Here is an 18286-nt window from a genome sequence, read left to right on the forward strand (position 1 = left end):
CGCAAGTACTAGGAATCAGCGATTGACGGAGGTACCCGGTCGGGGTGCCAGGCGGTCCGTCACATTATCTTTTACATTTAAACTAAAGATTTAGGAAATGACATGATAATGCTGCTCCTCTGTCTTCTCTCTCTATGCTGACTGCCAGGTGTAGAGAGTTGTATTTCTATATATGCATTTTATGTCCTGTCACTTTCACATGGAAAAACTACGGGAATAAAGGTTGAAGTGCTTTCCTAATACTCGGGTGAAAATGTCCCGGTACTCTGCTACAAAAAGGAAGGGAGAGGCTGAACCCCACAAATAGACTGCTTGCTGTGGACACATGTACGATCCGCTTTATGCATTGCTTCCAACCTTCATGCGTGTTCCTTGTGTCCAGGTCTGTGGTGGTCTCTGCGGTCACCTCTTCAGGCTTCACAGCACTATCCACAACTTCCAAATCCTCCACCAAGAGATCACCCTCAGGGCTGGGAGGCTGGAGGCAGACTGCAAACAAAGGTACACAGAGTCACTCAGTTACCCACAAAATGGTACAGGATGCTTCCTCACACTATGTGGGGTGTCTCAATGGTCAGAAAAAGAGGTGTCTCTAAGGTAGGGAGATGTCTCTATATTAGTCAGTGAGGGAGGAAGTCTCTATGGTCAGGGAGGGAGGGCGCAGTCTCTATGGTCTTGGAGGGAGGGTGGTAGTCTATGGTCAGGGGGAGGGTGGCAGTCTATGGTCAGGGGGAGGGTGGCAGTCTATGGTCAGGGATAGGCAGTATATGGTCAGGGGGAGGGGGGCAGTATATGGTCAGGGATGGGCAGTCTATGGTCAGGGAGGGAGGGGGGCAATTTATGGTCAGGGAGGGAGCAGGGGGGCAATCTATGGTCAGGGATGGGGTGGCGGCAATCTATGGTCAGGGATGGGGGGGCGGCAATCCATGGTCAGGGATGGGGGGGTGGCAATCCATGGTCAGGGATGGGGGGGGGGGGGTGGCAATCCATGGTCAGGGATGGGGAGCAGTCTGGATACCAGGTTGTTGACCAGCACCACCTGTACCTGCCATGTTGGTATCTCCCAGTGAGGTTTGTTTAGGTGAGGAACAGGACTGCCAGCACTGGGGAGAGAGGGCACTGAGGGCCCCAGGATGGATTGGTGGAGAGGGCACTGAGGGCACCAGGATGTACTGGTGGAGAGGGCACTAAAGGCCCCAGGGTGGTGGACATACTAAAAGGAATGACAGATTGGAATGCCCATAGACTTTAACAAGGCAGTGGAATGCCCATAGACAATAATGGAAACAAACTATTTTAATTAGAGAAAGAACTACTAGACATATGAAGTAAATCTTTTGCAGGCTCACTCTCCAGGTTCAGTGTCAATTTTTTAAGTTGAGATTAAGTGGGATTATCATTGTTTTCTATGGAATGACCAGGGTGAATGACTAAAGAGAATGCCCATAGAGTATAATGGGAAGTAAAATATAAACTCATATGCAGGTAAATCTGTGTACATCGCAAACTAACCATTACCACAGGTGTTCCCCAAGTACAGCGGTTACATAGCAAACTAACCATTACCACAGGTGTTCCCCAAGTACAGCGGTTACATAGCAAACTAACCATTACCACAGGTGTTCCCCAAGTACAGTGGTTACATAGCAAACTAACCTTTACCACAGGTGTTCCCCAAGTACAGCGGTTACACAGCAAACTAACCTTTACCACAGGTGTTCCCCAAGTACAGCGGTTACATAGCAAACTAACCTTTACCACAGGTGTTCCCCTAGTACAGCGGTTACACAGCAAACTAACCTTTACCACAGGTGTTCCCCAAGTACAGCGGTTACATAGCAAACTAACCTTTACCACAGGTGTTCCCCTAATACAGCAGCAGATTGTAAAATTAAAAGTAACTGTGACTATCTGGGTTTGCGTAATGGAGAAAGTTAGAGCCCCGGTGCTGAACACGGCCCTCACAGTATAAACTGAGCATCAGCCATTGCAAAACCACTATGGGGTTTTCTCAGTATTTTTTTTAAATATGTATAATTATTTATATTGATAAATTACAGGGTTCTTCACCAAAGTGAGAATTCAAAGTGGATGAAGCCAAAGATCAGAGTAGTCAAAATAGAAGTTTTCAAAGTCAAGTTTGCGTCAGTTTTGATTTTTCCTTAGATTTGAAATTTACTTAGAAGAGGACATCGTCATCCAGTTCAGACAAGGCAAACTTCAAAAGGAGATGGAGGTGCCCAGTCACAGGACAGAGCGTATAACAATGGCTGACGGGGCGCTAAGATGGAGGTGCCCAGTTACAGGACAGAGCGTATAACAATGGCTGATGGGGAGCTAAGATGGAGACGCCCAGTTACAGGACAGAGCGTATAACAATGGCTGACAGGGAGCTAAGATGGAGACGCCCAGTCACAGGACAGAGCGTATAACAATGGCTGACAGGGAGCTAAGATGGAGACGCCCAGTTACAGGACAGAGCGTATAACAATGGCTGACAGGGAGCTAAGATGGAGACGCCCAATTACAGGACAGAGCGTATAACAATGGCTGACGGGGCGCTAAGATGGAGGTGCCCAGTTACAGGACAGAGTTTATAACAATGGCTGACAGGGAGCTAAGATGGAGACGCCCAGTTACAGGACAGAGCGTATAACAATGGCCGACAGGGAGCTAAGATGGAGACGCCCAGTTACCGGAGAGAGCGTATAACAATGGCTGACGGGGAGCTAAGATGGAGGCGCCCAGTTACCGGAGAGAGCGTATAACAATGGCTGACGGGGAGCTAAGATGGAGGCGCCCAGTTACAGGACAGAGTGTATAACAATGGCTGATGGGGAGCTAAGATGGAGGTGCCCAGTTACAGGACAGAGCGTATAACAATGGCTGACGGGGAGCTAAGATGGAGACGCCCAGTTACAGGACAGAGTGTATAACAATGGCTGACGGGGAGCTAAGATGGAGGCGCCCCGTTACAGGACAGAGCGTATAACAATGGCTGACGGGGCGCTAAGATGGAGGTGCCCAGTTACAGGACAGAGTGTATAACAATGGCTGACGGGGAGCTAAGATGGAGACGCCCAGTTACAGGACAGAGCGTATAACAATGGCTGACAGGGAGCTAAGATGGAGGCGCCCAGTTACAGGACAGAGCGTATAACAATGGCTGACGGGGAGCTGAGATGGAGACGCCCAGTTACAGGACAGAGCGTATAACAATGGCCGACAGGGAGCTAAGATGGAGACGCCCAGTTACAGGACAGAGCTTATAACAATGGCCGACAGGGAGCTAAGATGGAGACGCCCAGTTACAGGACAGAGCGTATAACAATGGCTGACGGGGAGCTAAGATGGAGACGCCCAGTTACAGGACAGAGCGTATAACAATGGCTGATGGGGAGCTAAGATGGAGACGCCCAGTTACAGGACAGAGCGTATAACAATGGCTGACGGGGAGCTAAGATGGAGGCGCCCAGTTACAGGACAGAGCGTATAACAATGGCCGACAGGGAGCTAAGATGGAGGCGCCCAGTTACAGGACAGAGCGTATAACAATGGCTGACAGGGAGCTAAGATGGAGACGCCCAGTTACAGGACAGAGCGTATAACAATGGCTGACAGGGAGCTAAGATGGAGACGCCCAGTTACAGGACAGAGCGTATAACAATGGCTGACGGGGAGCTAAGATGGAGACGCCCAGTTACAGGACAGAGCGTATAACAATGGCTGACGGGGAGCTAAGATGGAGGCGCCCCGTTACAGGACAGAGCGTATAACAATGGCTGATGGGGCGCTAAGATGGAGGCGCCCAGTTACAGGACAGAGAGTATAACAATGGCTGACAGGGAGCTAAGATGGAGACGCCCAGTTACAGGACAGAGCTTATAACAATGGCCGACAGGGAGCTAAGATGGAGGAGCCCAGTTACAGGACAGAGCGTATAACAATGGCTGACGGGGAGCTAAGATGGAGACGCCCAGTTACAGGACAGAGCGTATAACAATGGCTGACGGGGAGCTAAGATGGAGACGCCCAGTTACAGGACAGAGCGTATAACAATGGCTGATGGGGAGCTAAGATGGAGACGCCCAGTTACAGGACAGAGCGTATAACAATGGCTGACGGGGAGCTAAGATGGAGGCGCCCAGTTACAGGACAGAGCGTATAACAATGGCCGACAGGGAGCTAAGATGGAGGCGCCCAGTTACAGGACAGAGCGTATAACAATGGCTGACAGGGAGCTAAGATGGAGACGCCCAGTTACAGGACAGAGCGTATAACAATGGCTGACAGGGAGCTAAGATGGAGACGCCCAGTTACAGGACAGAGCGTATAACAATGGCTGACGGGGAGCTAAGATGGAGACGCCCAGTTACAGGACAGAGCGTATAACAATGGCTGACGGGGAGCTAAGATGGAGGCGCCCCGTTACAGGACAGAGCGTATAACAATGGCTGATGGGGCGCTAAGATGGAGGCGCCCAGTTACAGGACAGAGAGTATAACAATGGCTGACGGGGAGCTAAGATGGAGACGCCCCGTTACAGGACAGAGCGTATAACAATGGCTGATGGGGCGCTAAGATGGAGGCGCCCAGTTACAGGACAGAGCGTATAACAATGGCTGACAGGGAGCCAAGATGGAGACGCCCAGTTACAGGACAGAGCGTATAACAATGGCTGACAGGGAGCTAAGATGGAGACGCCCCGTTACAGGACAGAGTGTATAACAATGGCTGATGGGGAGCTAAGATGGAGGCGCCCAGTTACAGGACAGAGCGTATAACAATGGCTGACGGGGAGCTAAGATGGAGGCGCCCAGTTACAGGACAGAGCGTATAACAATGGTCGACAGGGAGCTAAGATGGAGACGCCCAGTTACAGGACAGAGCGTATAACAATGGCCGACAGGGAGCTAAGATGGAGACGCCCAGTTACAGGACAGAGCGTATAACAATGGCTGACAGGGAGCTAAGATGGAGACGCCCAGTTACAGGACAGAGCGTATAACAATGGCTGACAGGGAGCTAAGATGGAGGTCCCCAGTGACGGGAGGACAGGACTGGTTATGGGGATTTAAACAGACGGGAAGCCAGGATCAGTCAGGGGAAATCAAATTAATCCACGAGGCCGGGATATATGAGAAAGGATCAAACAGAGCTAAACGTTGTGTCCCCAGCTTTCCAAGTGATGGCTGTGATTTTTCATTTTGTGCAACATCCCAGAATAACTAAGCACATTGTACGATTACTCCCCTTATCCCCAATCAAACAATTACATAGATGTGAATGAACCAACGGTAGATATGGACGGGGAGTACCAGCTTAAATCCTATGTCAGAGTCACTCCCACACTGTCCCCAATGCCTGCAGCCGAATTGTTAAACCCATTGCGAGGGGCCAACACTTATTATGATTGCAACACAGGAAAAGATAACGTTTAATGGATTAGGCAGGAATCAAAGCGCCTGCCTAAATGCGTGCAGCAAGTAGCCACCGGATAATATTTGTGTTTCTCTGGATATTTGCAGAATTTGGACTCTGGATTCCTCGGAACCTTACTGTGTGTGGCAAACCTAGCCACTTCTGAGCTATATGCAGTATAGGTTGTCCGTAGGCTGAATGTATAATGTGTTCCGTTAAATGTATATGTGTTGTGCTATGGCCGTTCGCAGGCTGACAGCCGTACGCTGCCAGCATACAAGCTTTCTTACGACGAAACACGGCTATCCTGGCCGTTCGCCGTACGAATACGGGCTCCCCAGGTCGACCACACATTCACAAGTCGTGTGGCACCAATTAACCGATTGCAACATTGTTGCAATCGGTAATTAAGGGCTCTCCTAGGTGGCCGTCGTTCGACTACCGACCATGCGGCGGTCGGCCATCTTGGATCCTTTGTCTCTGCAGCGGTGTTCGGTCGTCGAGAGCCTGGAACTGAAAACGGCTACTCAATGATCCGAACACCGCTGGACTTCCAGAGCGTTCGGGAGTTCCGCGTTCGGTACATTATGTGTCCCGTACTTATTCGGTACTTTTAGACCAACTTCCATGTTTAAATGTATTCTGTGCGGCGTTCGGTCAATTCAGCTGGGATCAGAGCGGTATTCTCACAAAGTGTGCGCTCCGACCCCAGCTATCTACCGAACGTTCGGTTATTCCAAAGTACCGAATATTGTGTGAATTATGTATTTTAAAGTCAATTGTCGGTTTTGCTGCACGAGGGGATAATCCACTTAATCGTCCATTTTAGTGGGAATATCCATCTCGTGCAGCAATGCCTGTTGGGAAAGTAACAATGCATGTTGGGAGAAATCCCCTGGATTATCTGTGTGGAAACCCCTTGCATGGGGAACTGCTTAAATATGCTGCTTGTGAATAAACCGAGTTAGTTGACTCCCAAACTGTGTTTCGTCCGGTTATTGGGAGGATTGGGGATATTGCCTTGCTTTCTACTCTGACTGTGGATTTCCTGAGGATACCAACGGATATCGTGCATTATTATACTGCATTCCGTTACACTGTGGATCACGCTCCTTCATTTAATCTGCCACATTACTTTTTTTTTTTTTAAAGGCTAAATGCTTTGTGGGTAATGTAGTCCTCCCTGTTCACAAATAGAGGAGCAGGGCAGGTCTGTCATGGGGAGTGACATGTAACAGACGTTCTGCGACTATTGCAAGATACAGAGCTTCCGAATTACAGTCACACTAACATAAGGACACAAAGAATCACACACAGACATAAGGACACCGTCACAGAGTATTACTTGTGCTTTATTTGCATTGTCAGCAGAAAACCACGTAAACCACGGTGGCTTTCAACAGCGTCTTAGTACTTCCTGTTAAAGACATTACTAACATGTCCCTAGAGTATGGGCAGGTTGAGAATTATTCAGAAAGTGCCCCAAAGCCCAGGAGTATCCAGAGAGGGAGGCAGACTAGGGACCGAGGTGGCAGGTCAATGAGGGAGGCAGACTGGGGACCGAGGTGGCAGGTCAGAGAGGGAGGCAGACTGGGGACCGAGGTGGCAGGTCAAAGAGGGAGGCAGACTGGGGACCGAGGTGGCAGGACAGAGAGGGAGGCAGACTGGGGACCGAGGTGGCAGGTCAAAGAGGGAGGCAGACTGGGGACCGAGGTGGCAGGACAGAGAGGGAGGCAGACTGGGGACCGAGGTGGCAGGACAGAGAGGGAGGCAGACTGGGGACCGAGGTGGCAGGACAGAGAGGGAGGCAGACTGGGGACCGAGGTGGCAGGACAGAGAGGGAGGCAGACTGGGGACCGAGGTGGCAGGTCAAAGAGGGAGGCAGACTGGGGACCGAGGTGGCAGGACAGAGAGGGAGGCAGACTGGGGACCGAGGTGGCAGGACAGAGAGGGAGGCAGACTGTGGACCGAGGTGGCAGGACAGAGAGGGAGGCAGACTGGGGACCGAGGTGGCAGGACAGAGAGGGAGGCAGACTGGGGACCGAGGTGGCAGGACAGAGAGGGAGGCAGACTGGGTACCGAGGTGGCAGGACAGAGAGGGAGGCAGACTGGGGACCGAGGTGGCAGGACAGAGAGGGAGGCAGACTGGGGACCGAGGTGGCAGGACAGAGAGGGAGGCAGACTGGGGACCGAGGTGGCAGGAAATTAGGAAATGGTAGAGGTGTCCATTGCATAGTATAGTTACACAGTGATCTACAATGAACATTTCACACATCTTTTTATGGAGACTGTATGTGTTACTGTGTGGAAAAAATAATAATAACTAAAATCAGTTCTAAATTGGGAAAAATGGTGCATAATTTCTATCTTTCTGTAGAAGTGAAGTCCTGGACTCTTACTGGGTGGAATAGGATTTCGAATCCCTTCTACAGAATGGAATAAATACTCTGCATGGCAGGGGCCACCATTCTAACAGGCGGAATTATTTCAGATTGTAAATATCTTATTGGCTTTCATATAACGTATTCCGCAGCACTTTGCCATTTTATAAAGGGGGAACTGTAACAAAAAATGAGACCATTACAAAATGTTACAGGAACAATGGGTTGATGAAGACCCTGCTCATACGAGCTTACAATCTAGAGGTTGTTATTTACGATTTGCGTCAACCTTGCAGGCAATTTCCTTCCATTTTTAATTCGGACATAAATTGTGTATGCTTTCTGTGCCTCTAAAGGACGTGGAGGACAGAATTCAGTGTTTTCCACCTGCTGCTAAAGCATTCTGTAGTTATGGAGCGGACAGCTACTAAAACCACTCACTGAAGCTACTGTGTCAAAGGGTCAAGTAGATGTTAATCTGAGGCGCTTTCCCTTTAAGTATTATATATATATAAGATAATATATCTTTAGTCTTAAATAATATGTGCCGCTGTCCTCTAATTTCCCTTATGAGTAAAAACACACAAATGCTTGGTATATTATACAGCGAGTTAGTGACCAATTCTAGAAAGTTCTCAAATTAGAGAGTAAAGATTTCTGTAGAACTTATTCACCATGAAAATACATGCATGTATTATTATCACGGTTTAATATATCAAAGGGTCACGTAAGAGATACAGCTTCCTGGGGAGCCTCTCGGTGACACACAGGGGAGAGACAGGACAAAGACCTCCACATACATTTGGGGACTATGTTTCTCATACATACATTATGTTCATGTAGACTCAAGTCAAGCAGAAGATAACACTTCTCAAGGACAGAGAGTGAGAATGAGATGTCTAATGCGGCCATCGCTAAATAACTACAAAGGGCTGCTAGCTTGGTTGGACTGCACTGGAGGGGGTACATTTTATCAGGTCCCATTTTTGTTTAAATCATCCCCCATGGCTCAGTCCTGATCCTAACAGAAAAGTGAACAGTGCAGGGATTTTGTGGTTTCCGAAGGCCGGTGTCTAGACTCTGGGAAGAGGTCCTTAGCGGAGACAGGTGGAGGGGACGTCAGTCTTCTTTTTCCATTTGTTTCAGGTGATGTTTTAAAACCCACTTCTCTCTGAAACAAAGGAGAAGAGAAAGCAAATCAATAAGTGATCTGATGTATTGTCCCCTCCAGCTTGGCCTCCTACAGATACTGCTAGTTGTTCCTGAAGATCTAAAGCTAGGAGACAAAACTCACCTGACTGCTATTAGATCATCTCTGCTCTCCCCATCTTCCTCACAGCCTCCGTTTATGTTATCCATATGGGATACCACTACCCTCCCCATCACTAGCTCCTCTCATTTCATAACCCTCTCAATGCATTATCAGGAGGCATATTCCTTCCCTCTCTGCCCTCACACTGGTCAGATTCTCTCCGCCCTCACACTGGGCAGATACCCTCCCCACCCCCACACTGGTTTACCAGCGGGCTCACTGCCTCCCCACCCCCACACTGGGCTACCAGCGGGCTCACTGCCTCCCCACCCTCACACAAGGTTACCAGCCGGCTCACTGCCTCCCCACCCTCACACAAGGTTACCAGCGGGCTCACTGCCGCCCCGCCCTCACACAAGGGTACCAGCAGGCTCACTGCTTCCCCACCCTCACACAAGGTTACCAGCGGGCTCACTGCCGCCCCGCCCTCACACAAGGTTACCAGCGGGCTCACTGGCGCCCCGCCCTCACACAAGGTTACCAGCCGGCTCACTGCCGCCCCGCCCTCACACAAGGTTACCAGCGGGCTCACTGCCGCCCCGCCCTCACACAAGGTTACCAGCGGGCACACTGCCGCCCCGCCCTCACACAAGGTTACCAGCGGGCTCACTGCCTCCCCGCCCTCACACTAGGTTACCAGCGGGCTCACTGCCTCCCCGCCCTCACACTAGGTTACCAGCGGGCACACTGCCGCCCCGCCCTCACACTAGGTTACCAGTGGGCGCACTGCCTCCCCGCCCTCACACTAGGCTACCAGCGGGCTCACTGCCTCCCCACCTTCACACAAGGTTACCAGCGGGCTCACTGCCTCCCTGCCTTTACACAAGGTTACCAGCGGGCTCACTGCCTCCCTGCCTTTACACAAGGTTACCAGCGGGCTCACTGCCTCCCTGCCCTCACACTAGGTTACCATCAATCCTGAAAGAGCAAAGCAATGATCTCCATTGAGGTCCTAACCTTGTCATACATAGCGGGTCATTGTAAAGGGCAGGGTGTGCAGTGAAGAATTAACATTTCTCATTGCATTCTGAGACAGATGTGGAGGTACAAGCTTTCTGGGGTAATTGACGTTGATAAATATATCTGAGAATTTAAATTGGTGCAGAGCTTGTGACTTTCTTAGTTAAAGTTATTTGAATACTTTCTTGTTTGGGATAAAATGGTTTTGAGAAATCAGCATCAGTCAGCGGGTTCTATTCCAGAGACCACATACTACAACAGGAACAGCAAGGGTTACTTACTTTGCTCCACTTGGCAGAGTGCGATGGTCTGGGAGTCCTGCAAGAAACAGACAGGCTGTGAGACTGTCCATAGAGTTCACAACGTAGTTGGAGTCAGGGATATTGCATTTTATTTTAACAATGGCATATCTGAGGTTTGGTCAGTAATAGTAAATATGATGTTTGCAGACAGCATTCCACTATTGTATGACAGCGCCATCTAGTGCTAACTTGTAATACGGATTATTAGTTTCTTATTGAAGCAGAGTAGCCCACACTCTACACATATTCTGAGCAACAGTCTAGCGGAGAAAAATAAATCAGGATTATATAAAGTTTGTCAGGATTACAGTATGATCCAGCACGTAGAATTGTGTAACACAAGGACTGATAGGCAACGTGTACCGGACCTTAGAATGGCCGGACTAACGTACCAAAGAATAGTCAGAAATAGCCGAGGTCAAGGGATACAGAAAGAGACACAACGATAAGGAAAAGCCAGGGGTCAGGGATGCCAGAAAACAGGAAGGTAAAAACAATGCCAAAGTCAAATAACCAGAATTACCAGAATCAATAACGCGCTCTCGGACAACCACAAGGGAAACCACGACAGGGCACTGAGCAGGATGAGAAATGGGCCTAAATACCCCTCCTCTAGATCTGATAGGCTGTAACCGGCCTTTGACCCCAAAGGCAATTACCAGGTTCCATTTGCATGATTGCTGCTCAGCATTAACCCTTCTGTGGATTTGGTTGCTGCTCGGCACAACTTTTCCTGTCTGGACAGTAAATGCCATTAACCACATTTTTATGTGCGGATGAATACGTGACAAAGTTATCCTTTACTATTATATGAAAATAATCTCTTCCAAAGTCTTAAGAGATATGTTGACAGATTTTATTAGTTTGTAAAAGTTTTTTTTAAAAACACCCAATCTAGGCAAAAAAAATGGGAATTTAGTTACATTATATGATCATACATTGCATAAGCCTGCCACAATGTCAATGTACCCCATCTTTGGCAGGTCCTACTCTCACAGTCTAATGTCTGCTCTTATGAGCAGCACCCCATTTAAGCATGTTTAGGTGAGTGCAACCATCCCCCCATGTTTCCTAAGTAAAATTTTATGGCAGCCATATAGATAAGCCAAATGACGTTAAAATAGCCATCAGGAAAAGTTAACTGTTTCCTGGATAGGAAAGTTTAGTGAGACGAGACTGCCCTCTATAGACCAAATACCTAAATTGCTATATGCAGGGTGACCACACCTTAAGTTTACTATTGGCCTTATCACCTAATGACGTACAGAAAGTCTGGCCCTTTAAAAGTCAGGATCGCAGGCTAAGTGAGGAAGCAAGTGAGTCAGAGAAGAGTCAGTCGGAGTTGAAAGAGAATATACATACAATATAAGGTGGAGTATCTTCTTGTTTAAAACGAATTTAAAACAACCTGGAGATAAAGCAAAAAGAACACATAATAGTGCAATATTGTCTAAAATCTCCTATAAACGTCAGGGAAGTATATGGAAATAAACTCACAAGGCAGGAGCCTATAAAATAAGGCTCAATCTTCCAGCGTTGTGGGATTTAGGTTCCCACTCCCTTCTTTCTACTGCCCAGAGGTGATGAATAAGGTGATGTCCTTTCACAGGTGAGTTGAAATAGTAAAAAGTGCTTTATTGAATAAAAGTGCACAATAAGTATAAAAAACACAAGACCTTACGATTTAAGGGAAATCTTGTAGAGATTGTCTCTGTTAGCAAAACGCGTTTCGCCTCCTATGGAGGCTTCCTCAGTTGCTGTGGGTACTTGCTGTAAGTCCTCTTTATATGTGGTTTCAATTTCGCGCCCTTTTTCCGGCTTGAGTGCTCGATCGCGGCATTTTTCACTTCCGCGTTCCACAGGTGGAACGCATTCGTTCAGTCATTTCCGGTTTCGGCTCTTGCGTTCCAACGGTGGAACGCATACGTTAGGATTCCGATTTCTCTGTATTGGGACGTGCTTCTGCGTTCTATTTGGTTCCATTTTCGGCTGGCAATCCGTTTTGCCCTTAATGAGTCCCATAAACAGCTGGCAGTCCATTTTGGATAATTTTCATTATACAGATAAGTCTCTCAAAACGGAGTTTGAATGGAAAGAATAAAATATATTAAATGTATATTCTGGATACAAAATTTATGTAAATATAATATAGAAAAACTTATAAATGACCAGGGAATATAAAATTATACACTTTAAAATTACTGTGTAGATCTGGTTAAAAAAAGGGGACTAAATGAATAAGACATATGGATGAAAAAGTGCTGATAGTAAGGCAAGGGTAAAATGGGCTTAAGAACATTCCCAAAATAGACTTAAGATCAAAAACCTTTATATAAAAAACTTGCTTTGAAAGGAATTGGATATTTAAAAGTGACAAACCTCAAAATCTAAATTGAGGCCATGGGGGATAAGGGTTTTAAAAGTATATATAAATTTCATTTCTTCTTTCCCTAATGTTTTAATATAATTACCCCCTCTCCAGTCTCGTTTCACTTCCTTAATCGCACAGAAAAATAAATTCTCTGGGTTTTGATTATGAGTTTCTTTAAAATGCTGCGACACACTATGGGTTTCCAAGCCATTTTTAATGTTCCGAATGTGTTCGGCGATTCTAACTTTGAGAGGTCTAATGGTTCTCCCTACATAGAGCAGATTACAAGGGCATTTTAGAAGATATAAAATGCCCTTGGAGTGGCACGTGAGATGGTCTTTTATAGTGTACGGTTTCTGAATAATACTCTCCAAATTTTCTAGATGTCTTTTTGTCTGTTTAGTTGTTCTGCATGGGAGACATGTGCCACAACCATAGAATCCTTTAAGATCCTGAATAAAATGCTTAGGTTTTGTGGGTTTTAGGTGACTCTTAACTAGTATATTTTTAAAATTTTTTGCTCCTCTGTATGTGATCCTAGGTTTTGAAGGTAAAATTTTATATAAAATTGGGTCGTCTTTTAATAGGTGCCAATGTTTATTTATGGTCTTATGTATACGTTTGTTGTGTCCGTTGAAGTTACAAATGAAAGGAACTTCATTAGTGTTGGTTTGTATTTTCTTTGGTTTGTATTGAATAAGTTGGCTTCTTTTTAATTTGCCTACATCTTCTAAGTCTTGATTCAAAGATGTTTCGTTATATCCCTTTTCCATAAATTGCTGTTTGATGTACTGGGCTTGCTCTAGATAATCACTGTTTAATTTACAGTTGCGGCGAATCCTTAAAAATTGGCTCCTAGGGGCGTTGCTTAGCCAGGGTTTATGATGACAGCTATTGGTGTCGATATAACTATTGGCATCCACTGGTTTAAAATAGTTTTTGGTAACTATCATGGCATCTTGGATCCTGATATCAAGGTCCAAAAAATTAATATTATGTTCGCTATAAGTGCTAGTTAAATTGATTCCATAGTTGTTAGTATTAAGATATAAAATGAATTCTTGTAGAGCCTCTAAAGTGCCAGTCCATATAAAAAAGATATCATCTATGAAACGGCAATAGGACACCAAACTCGCCCCCCATGGATGTCCTTGGAGTACAAATGCTTCTTCCCAAAATGCCATAAATAGGTTGGCATAGCTTGGGGCGAATTTGGTGCCCATTGCCGTTCCACAGATTTGTAGGTAAAAAGTATTCTCAAACCAAAAATAATTGTGGGTTAAAATTAGTGAGATTCCTTCCAAGATATACTGTATTTGCTCTTCTTTAAAATCGGATTTTTCTAAAAAATGTTTCACTGCTGCTATTCCTATATTATGGGGTATGATACTATATAGCGCAGTTACATCGCATGTGACTAATCTGTTGCCCTCTATCCATTTTATTTTTTCTAAAATCTGTAGGACATGAATAGTATCCTTAAGATATGTGGGATTTTTTCTGACAATTGGCTGGAGGATGGTATCAATATACTCGGAAATTCTAGTAGAGATTGAATCTATGCCAGATATAATTGGTCTTCCTGGGGGGTTGGTTACGTCTTTATGAATTTTAGGTAATAGATAAAAGACCGGTATTTTGGGGTTGTCTATCCACAGATAGTCTGCCTCTTTGTCTGTAAGGATTCCTAAGTTTTTTCCTTTGTCCACATACTGCTTAAAGATTTTTATGGTTTCATTCGTAGGGTTATATGTTAATTTCTGATAGGTCGAGGAATCTGAAAGTATTCTGTCTGCTTCTTTTATGTATGAATCTTTATCCAGAATTACCGTCCCTCCCCCCTTGTCAGCAGGTTTGATCACTAATTGGTCATTATTTTTAATTTCTTTTAAAGCTTTTTTTCCCTTTATCGATAAATTGTGTTTATATTTGTTGATTTTTCCAAATTTCTCTACATCCTTCATTACCATTGTTTCAAAGGTTTGGATTGCATCTGAAATCAGATGTCTTGGAAAGAACTGGGATTTAGCTTTGAGTGATGTGTGAATGTATCCATCATTTTGTTCTTCTTGCACGTTATTTTCTTTGTTATAAAAAATTTTTTTAAGGCATAATTTTCTTTTAAACAAATTCATGTCAACAAAAAAATCGAAAGAATTAAAATCGGCTGTGGGGGCGAATTTAAGACCTTTATTAAAAATGTTTGCCTGTTCTAAAGTAAGGGTTTTATCGGTTAAGTTAAAAATTCCTTCTAAATTGATGTCTTGCCTCTCTTCTCTCTGTGTTGTTTTCCTCTTTCTTCTCTGTCTCCTTCTTCTTCCATTGATCGTTGTCTTTTCCCCTGTATTTCCCATGGTTGTGTGTCGTCTGTCCACTTCCTTCTGTTCTGTATTAAGTCCCTCCGAAAAAACGATGGTGATGGTGGGGTATCTGGGGGGGATGATGTATCAATATTCTCTCTTCTTGATTCTCTATATTGGGAAATTGATCTATCGTAGGATTGGTGAGAGGGTTCTTCCTTGGATCTGTCGTGGGATTGGTGAGACGGTTCTCCATTGGAACATTTTTCTTTTTCTTTCCTTTGGGTTCCTTCTTTTACTACATCGCTATATTTTCTAAGATCCTTATTTTTGGTGGTAATCTCGGTGGGTTCGTAATTAGTGCGTTGGTGTCCCCTATGGATTGGTGTACGATTATGTCCTGTTTGGGGTCTGACAGTCTTGTTATAGTAGGTTCTTTTCTGTGGCTGCCATCTATTTTGTTCTCTGTCTGAATATTTCTCTGCTTTATTAGTGTGTGGCGACTTCCTACTATTTTCCCATTTAGTATTCCTATCGTCTCTCTCTAATTGATGTTGAGTGGTATGTAGACGTTTGGAATGGGTATTTCTGTCACCTCTCTCTAATTGATGTTGGGTGATATGTGGACGTTGAGAATGGGTATTTTGGTATTGTTTTCTTTGGACATGGGTATTCTGGCGTGTGTTGTTCTTTTTATTGTCCCTTACATTGCCTGTCTCATAATCAATCGTATCTCTTAAATATTTTTTCTTTTTTATTTCTATAATATCTAACTCAATTTTATCTACCTTGGATTGGATTTCTTTTAAGATATTGTTGTAAATTTCTGGACTTGTAGATTCTGCCAGACAATTTTTCCATTTGTTAATTTCTTCATCAAGTTTAGGGAGGGTTTCCTCTCTTCTTGCTACAATGTAACCCATTGTGCTAAATGAGAAACCATCAAGGAGTTTATCCCAACCGGCCATAAAGTGTGGATCTTCCCTATCGAAACTTGGGTCCTTATAGAACCTAAGTCCTCTAGGGGTGATCCGATCTCGAACATATTTTTTAAGGGTTGCAATCTCCCATTTTACCTTCAGCTCTTTTATGAGATTTCTCTCTAGGTTGTATCTAGATTTATTCTTGTCGTTATATTGCGGGACAGGATTTTGTCCTATGGTTGTTTCAAAACAAGCATCAATATTGTTTGTGCGATATTCTCTATTATCTAAAAAAGACATTTTAGTGTGATAACCACTTCAAATACTGAGAAGGGAATCGTATATAAAATATACAGTGCTGTACAGAAATTAAAAGAAATACAGTATTACCAGTGGAACACACATATGCTAAAATAAACCAAGAGATTCTCATACACCTTAGTGAGTACCCTTCGCCCTCACGACAAACAGAATATACATACAATATAAGGTGGAGTATCTTCTTGTTTAAAACGAATTTAAAACAACCTGGAGATAAAGCAAAAAGAACACATAATAGTGCAATATTGTCTAAAATCTCCTATAAACGTCAGGGAAGTATATGGAAATAAACTCACAAGGCAGGAGCCTATAAAATAAGGCTCAATCTTCCAGCGTTGTGGGATTTAGGTTCCCACTCCCTTCTTTCTACTGCCCAGAGGTGATGAATAAGGTGATGTCCTTTCACAGGTGAGTTGAAATAGTAAAAAGTGCTTTATTGAATAAAAGTGCACAATAAGTATAAAAAACACAAGACCTTACGATTTAAGGGAAATCTTGTAGAGATTGTCTCTGTTAGCAAAACGCGTTTCGCCTCCTATGGAGGCTTCCTCAGTTGCTGTGGGTACTTGCTGTAAGTCCTCTTTATATGTGGTTTCAATTTCGCGCCCTTTTTCCGGCTTGAGTGCTCGATCGCGGCATTTTTCACTTCCGCGTTCCACAGGTGGAACGCATTCGTTCAGTCATTTCCGGTTTCGGCTCTTGCGTTCCAACGGTGGAACGCATACGTTAGGATTCCGATTTCTCTGTATTGGGACGTGCTTCTGCGTTCTATTTGGTTCCATTTTCGGCTGGCAATCCGTTTTGCCCTTAATGAGTCCCATAAACAGCTGGCAGTCCATTTTGGATAATTTTCATTATACAGATAAGTCTCTCAAAACGGAGTTTGAATGGAAAGAATAAAATATATTAAATGTATATTCTGGATACAAAATTTATGTAAATATAATATAGAAAAACTTATAAATGACCAGGGAATATAAAATTATACACTTTAAAATTACTGTGTAGATCTGGTTAAAAAAAGGGGACTAAATGAATAAGACATATGGATGAAAAAGTGCTGATAGTAAGGCAAGGGTAAAATGGGCTTAAGAACATTCCCAAAATAGACTTAAGATCAAAAACCTTTATATAAAAAACTTGCTTTGAAAGGAATTGGATATTTAAAAGTGACAAACCTCAAAATCTAAAGTTGAAAGAGAAAGTTGGACTTCCAGATTCGGACATGCAGAGAGGCCTATGACAGACATTCACTCTGAGGCTAACACTCAAGCAACACTCGCATACTTCCATGCAACCAATCATACACGCATACAACCAATCCTGGGACTACCTACTCATCTGATGAGAATATCTACTTAGCTGGTAAATATGCTGGTTTTATTTAATTAATCTAAATTAATTACAAATGTTCTAATAGCATGATATATGACTGGATAAATCACGGTCAGATTTCGATATTTAGAAATCTTAGTTAACTAAAGAATATAAAGTTATAAACATTCCATTCTGCAGGTGGAAGTAAGAATAATTATATATATATATCAGGTGATATTATCACGTGTTAGCATACCTTTATTTTTATGTTAATGATTAATGAGCTGGTTTAAATGTTATTTTAATTAAAATTACATGAGAATAGGATATTATATGCCTAGGAGGATCTAACCAGCGTTGAAAGGGTTACTCAGTTGATCTAACTGTTAGCCAAAGTTTTATGGCCTTTCGCTGCTGCGCTGTGTGAAGTTACTTTCTTTCTCTGTGAAGCCCCTCATAAATCTTGTCTTGACAATTGGCTGTGTTAACCATTGGAACGTGTATTGCCATTGTATTGCATACTATGCTCAACTAAATATTCATTGATTATTATCACGCATGTTACATATTATTATTATTTTATTTGTCACAATAAATTATATCCATTTTTATAACAAATTGTGATTTTATTTGTATGGAATACATTTCACTTACATGATAACGATCCCTAGATCTAAG

The 18286-nt window shown here is 44.3% G+C and overlaps 1 protein-coding gene across 7 annotated transcripts in view; it reads right to left on the reverse strand.

Annotated features, from left to right (window-relative positions):
• Positions 1 to 18286, reverse strand: part of CNGB1 (cyclic nucleotide gated channel subunit beta 1) — a 173790-nt gene that overhangs the window by 120155 nt on the left and 35349 nt on the right. For all 7 annotated transcript variants that reach the window (XR_010086103.1, XM_063437397.1, XM_063437399.1 and 4 more), the window contains exons 16-17: positions 10356 to 10392; positions 358 to 489 (exon numbers count right to left, since the gene is read on the reverse strand). Coding sequence is in view for 6 of the 7 variants with exons in the window: in XM_063437397.1 (XP_063293467.1) it covers positions 358 to 489; positions 10356 to 10392 (169 nt within the window). In the remaining variant the exon portion in view is untranslated. The remainder of the gene's footprint in view (positions 1 to 357; positions 490 to 10355; positions 10393 to 18286) is intronic.

Source organism: Pelobates fuscus, chromosome 12, assembly GCF_036172605.1.
Source record: "Pelobates fuscus isolate aPelFus1 chromosome 12, aPelFus1.pri, whole genome shotgun sequence".
Classification (NCBI taxonomy): Eukaryota; Metazoa; Chordata; class Amphibia; order Anura; family Pelobatidae; genus Pelobates; species Pelobates fuscus.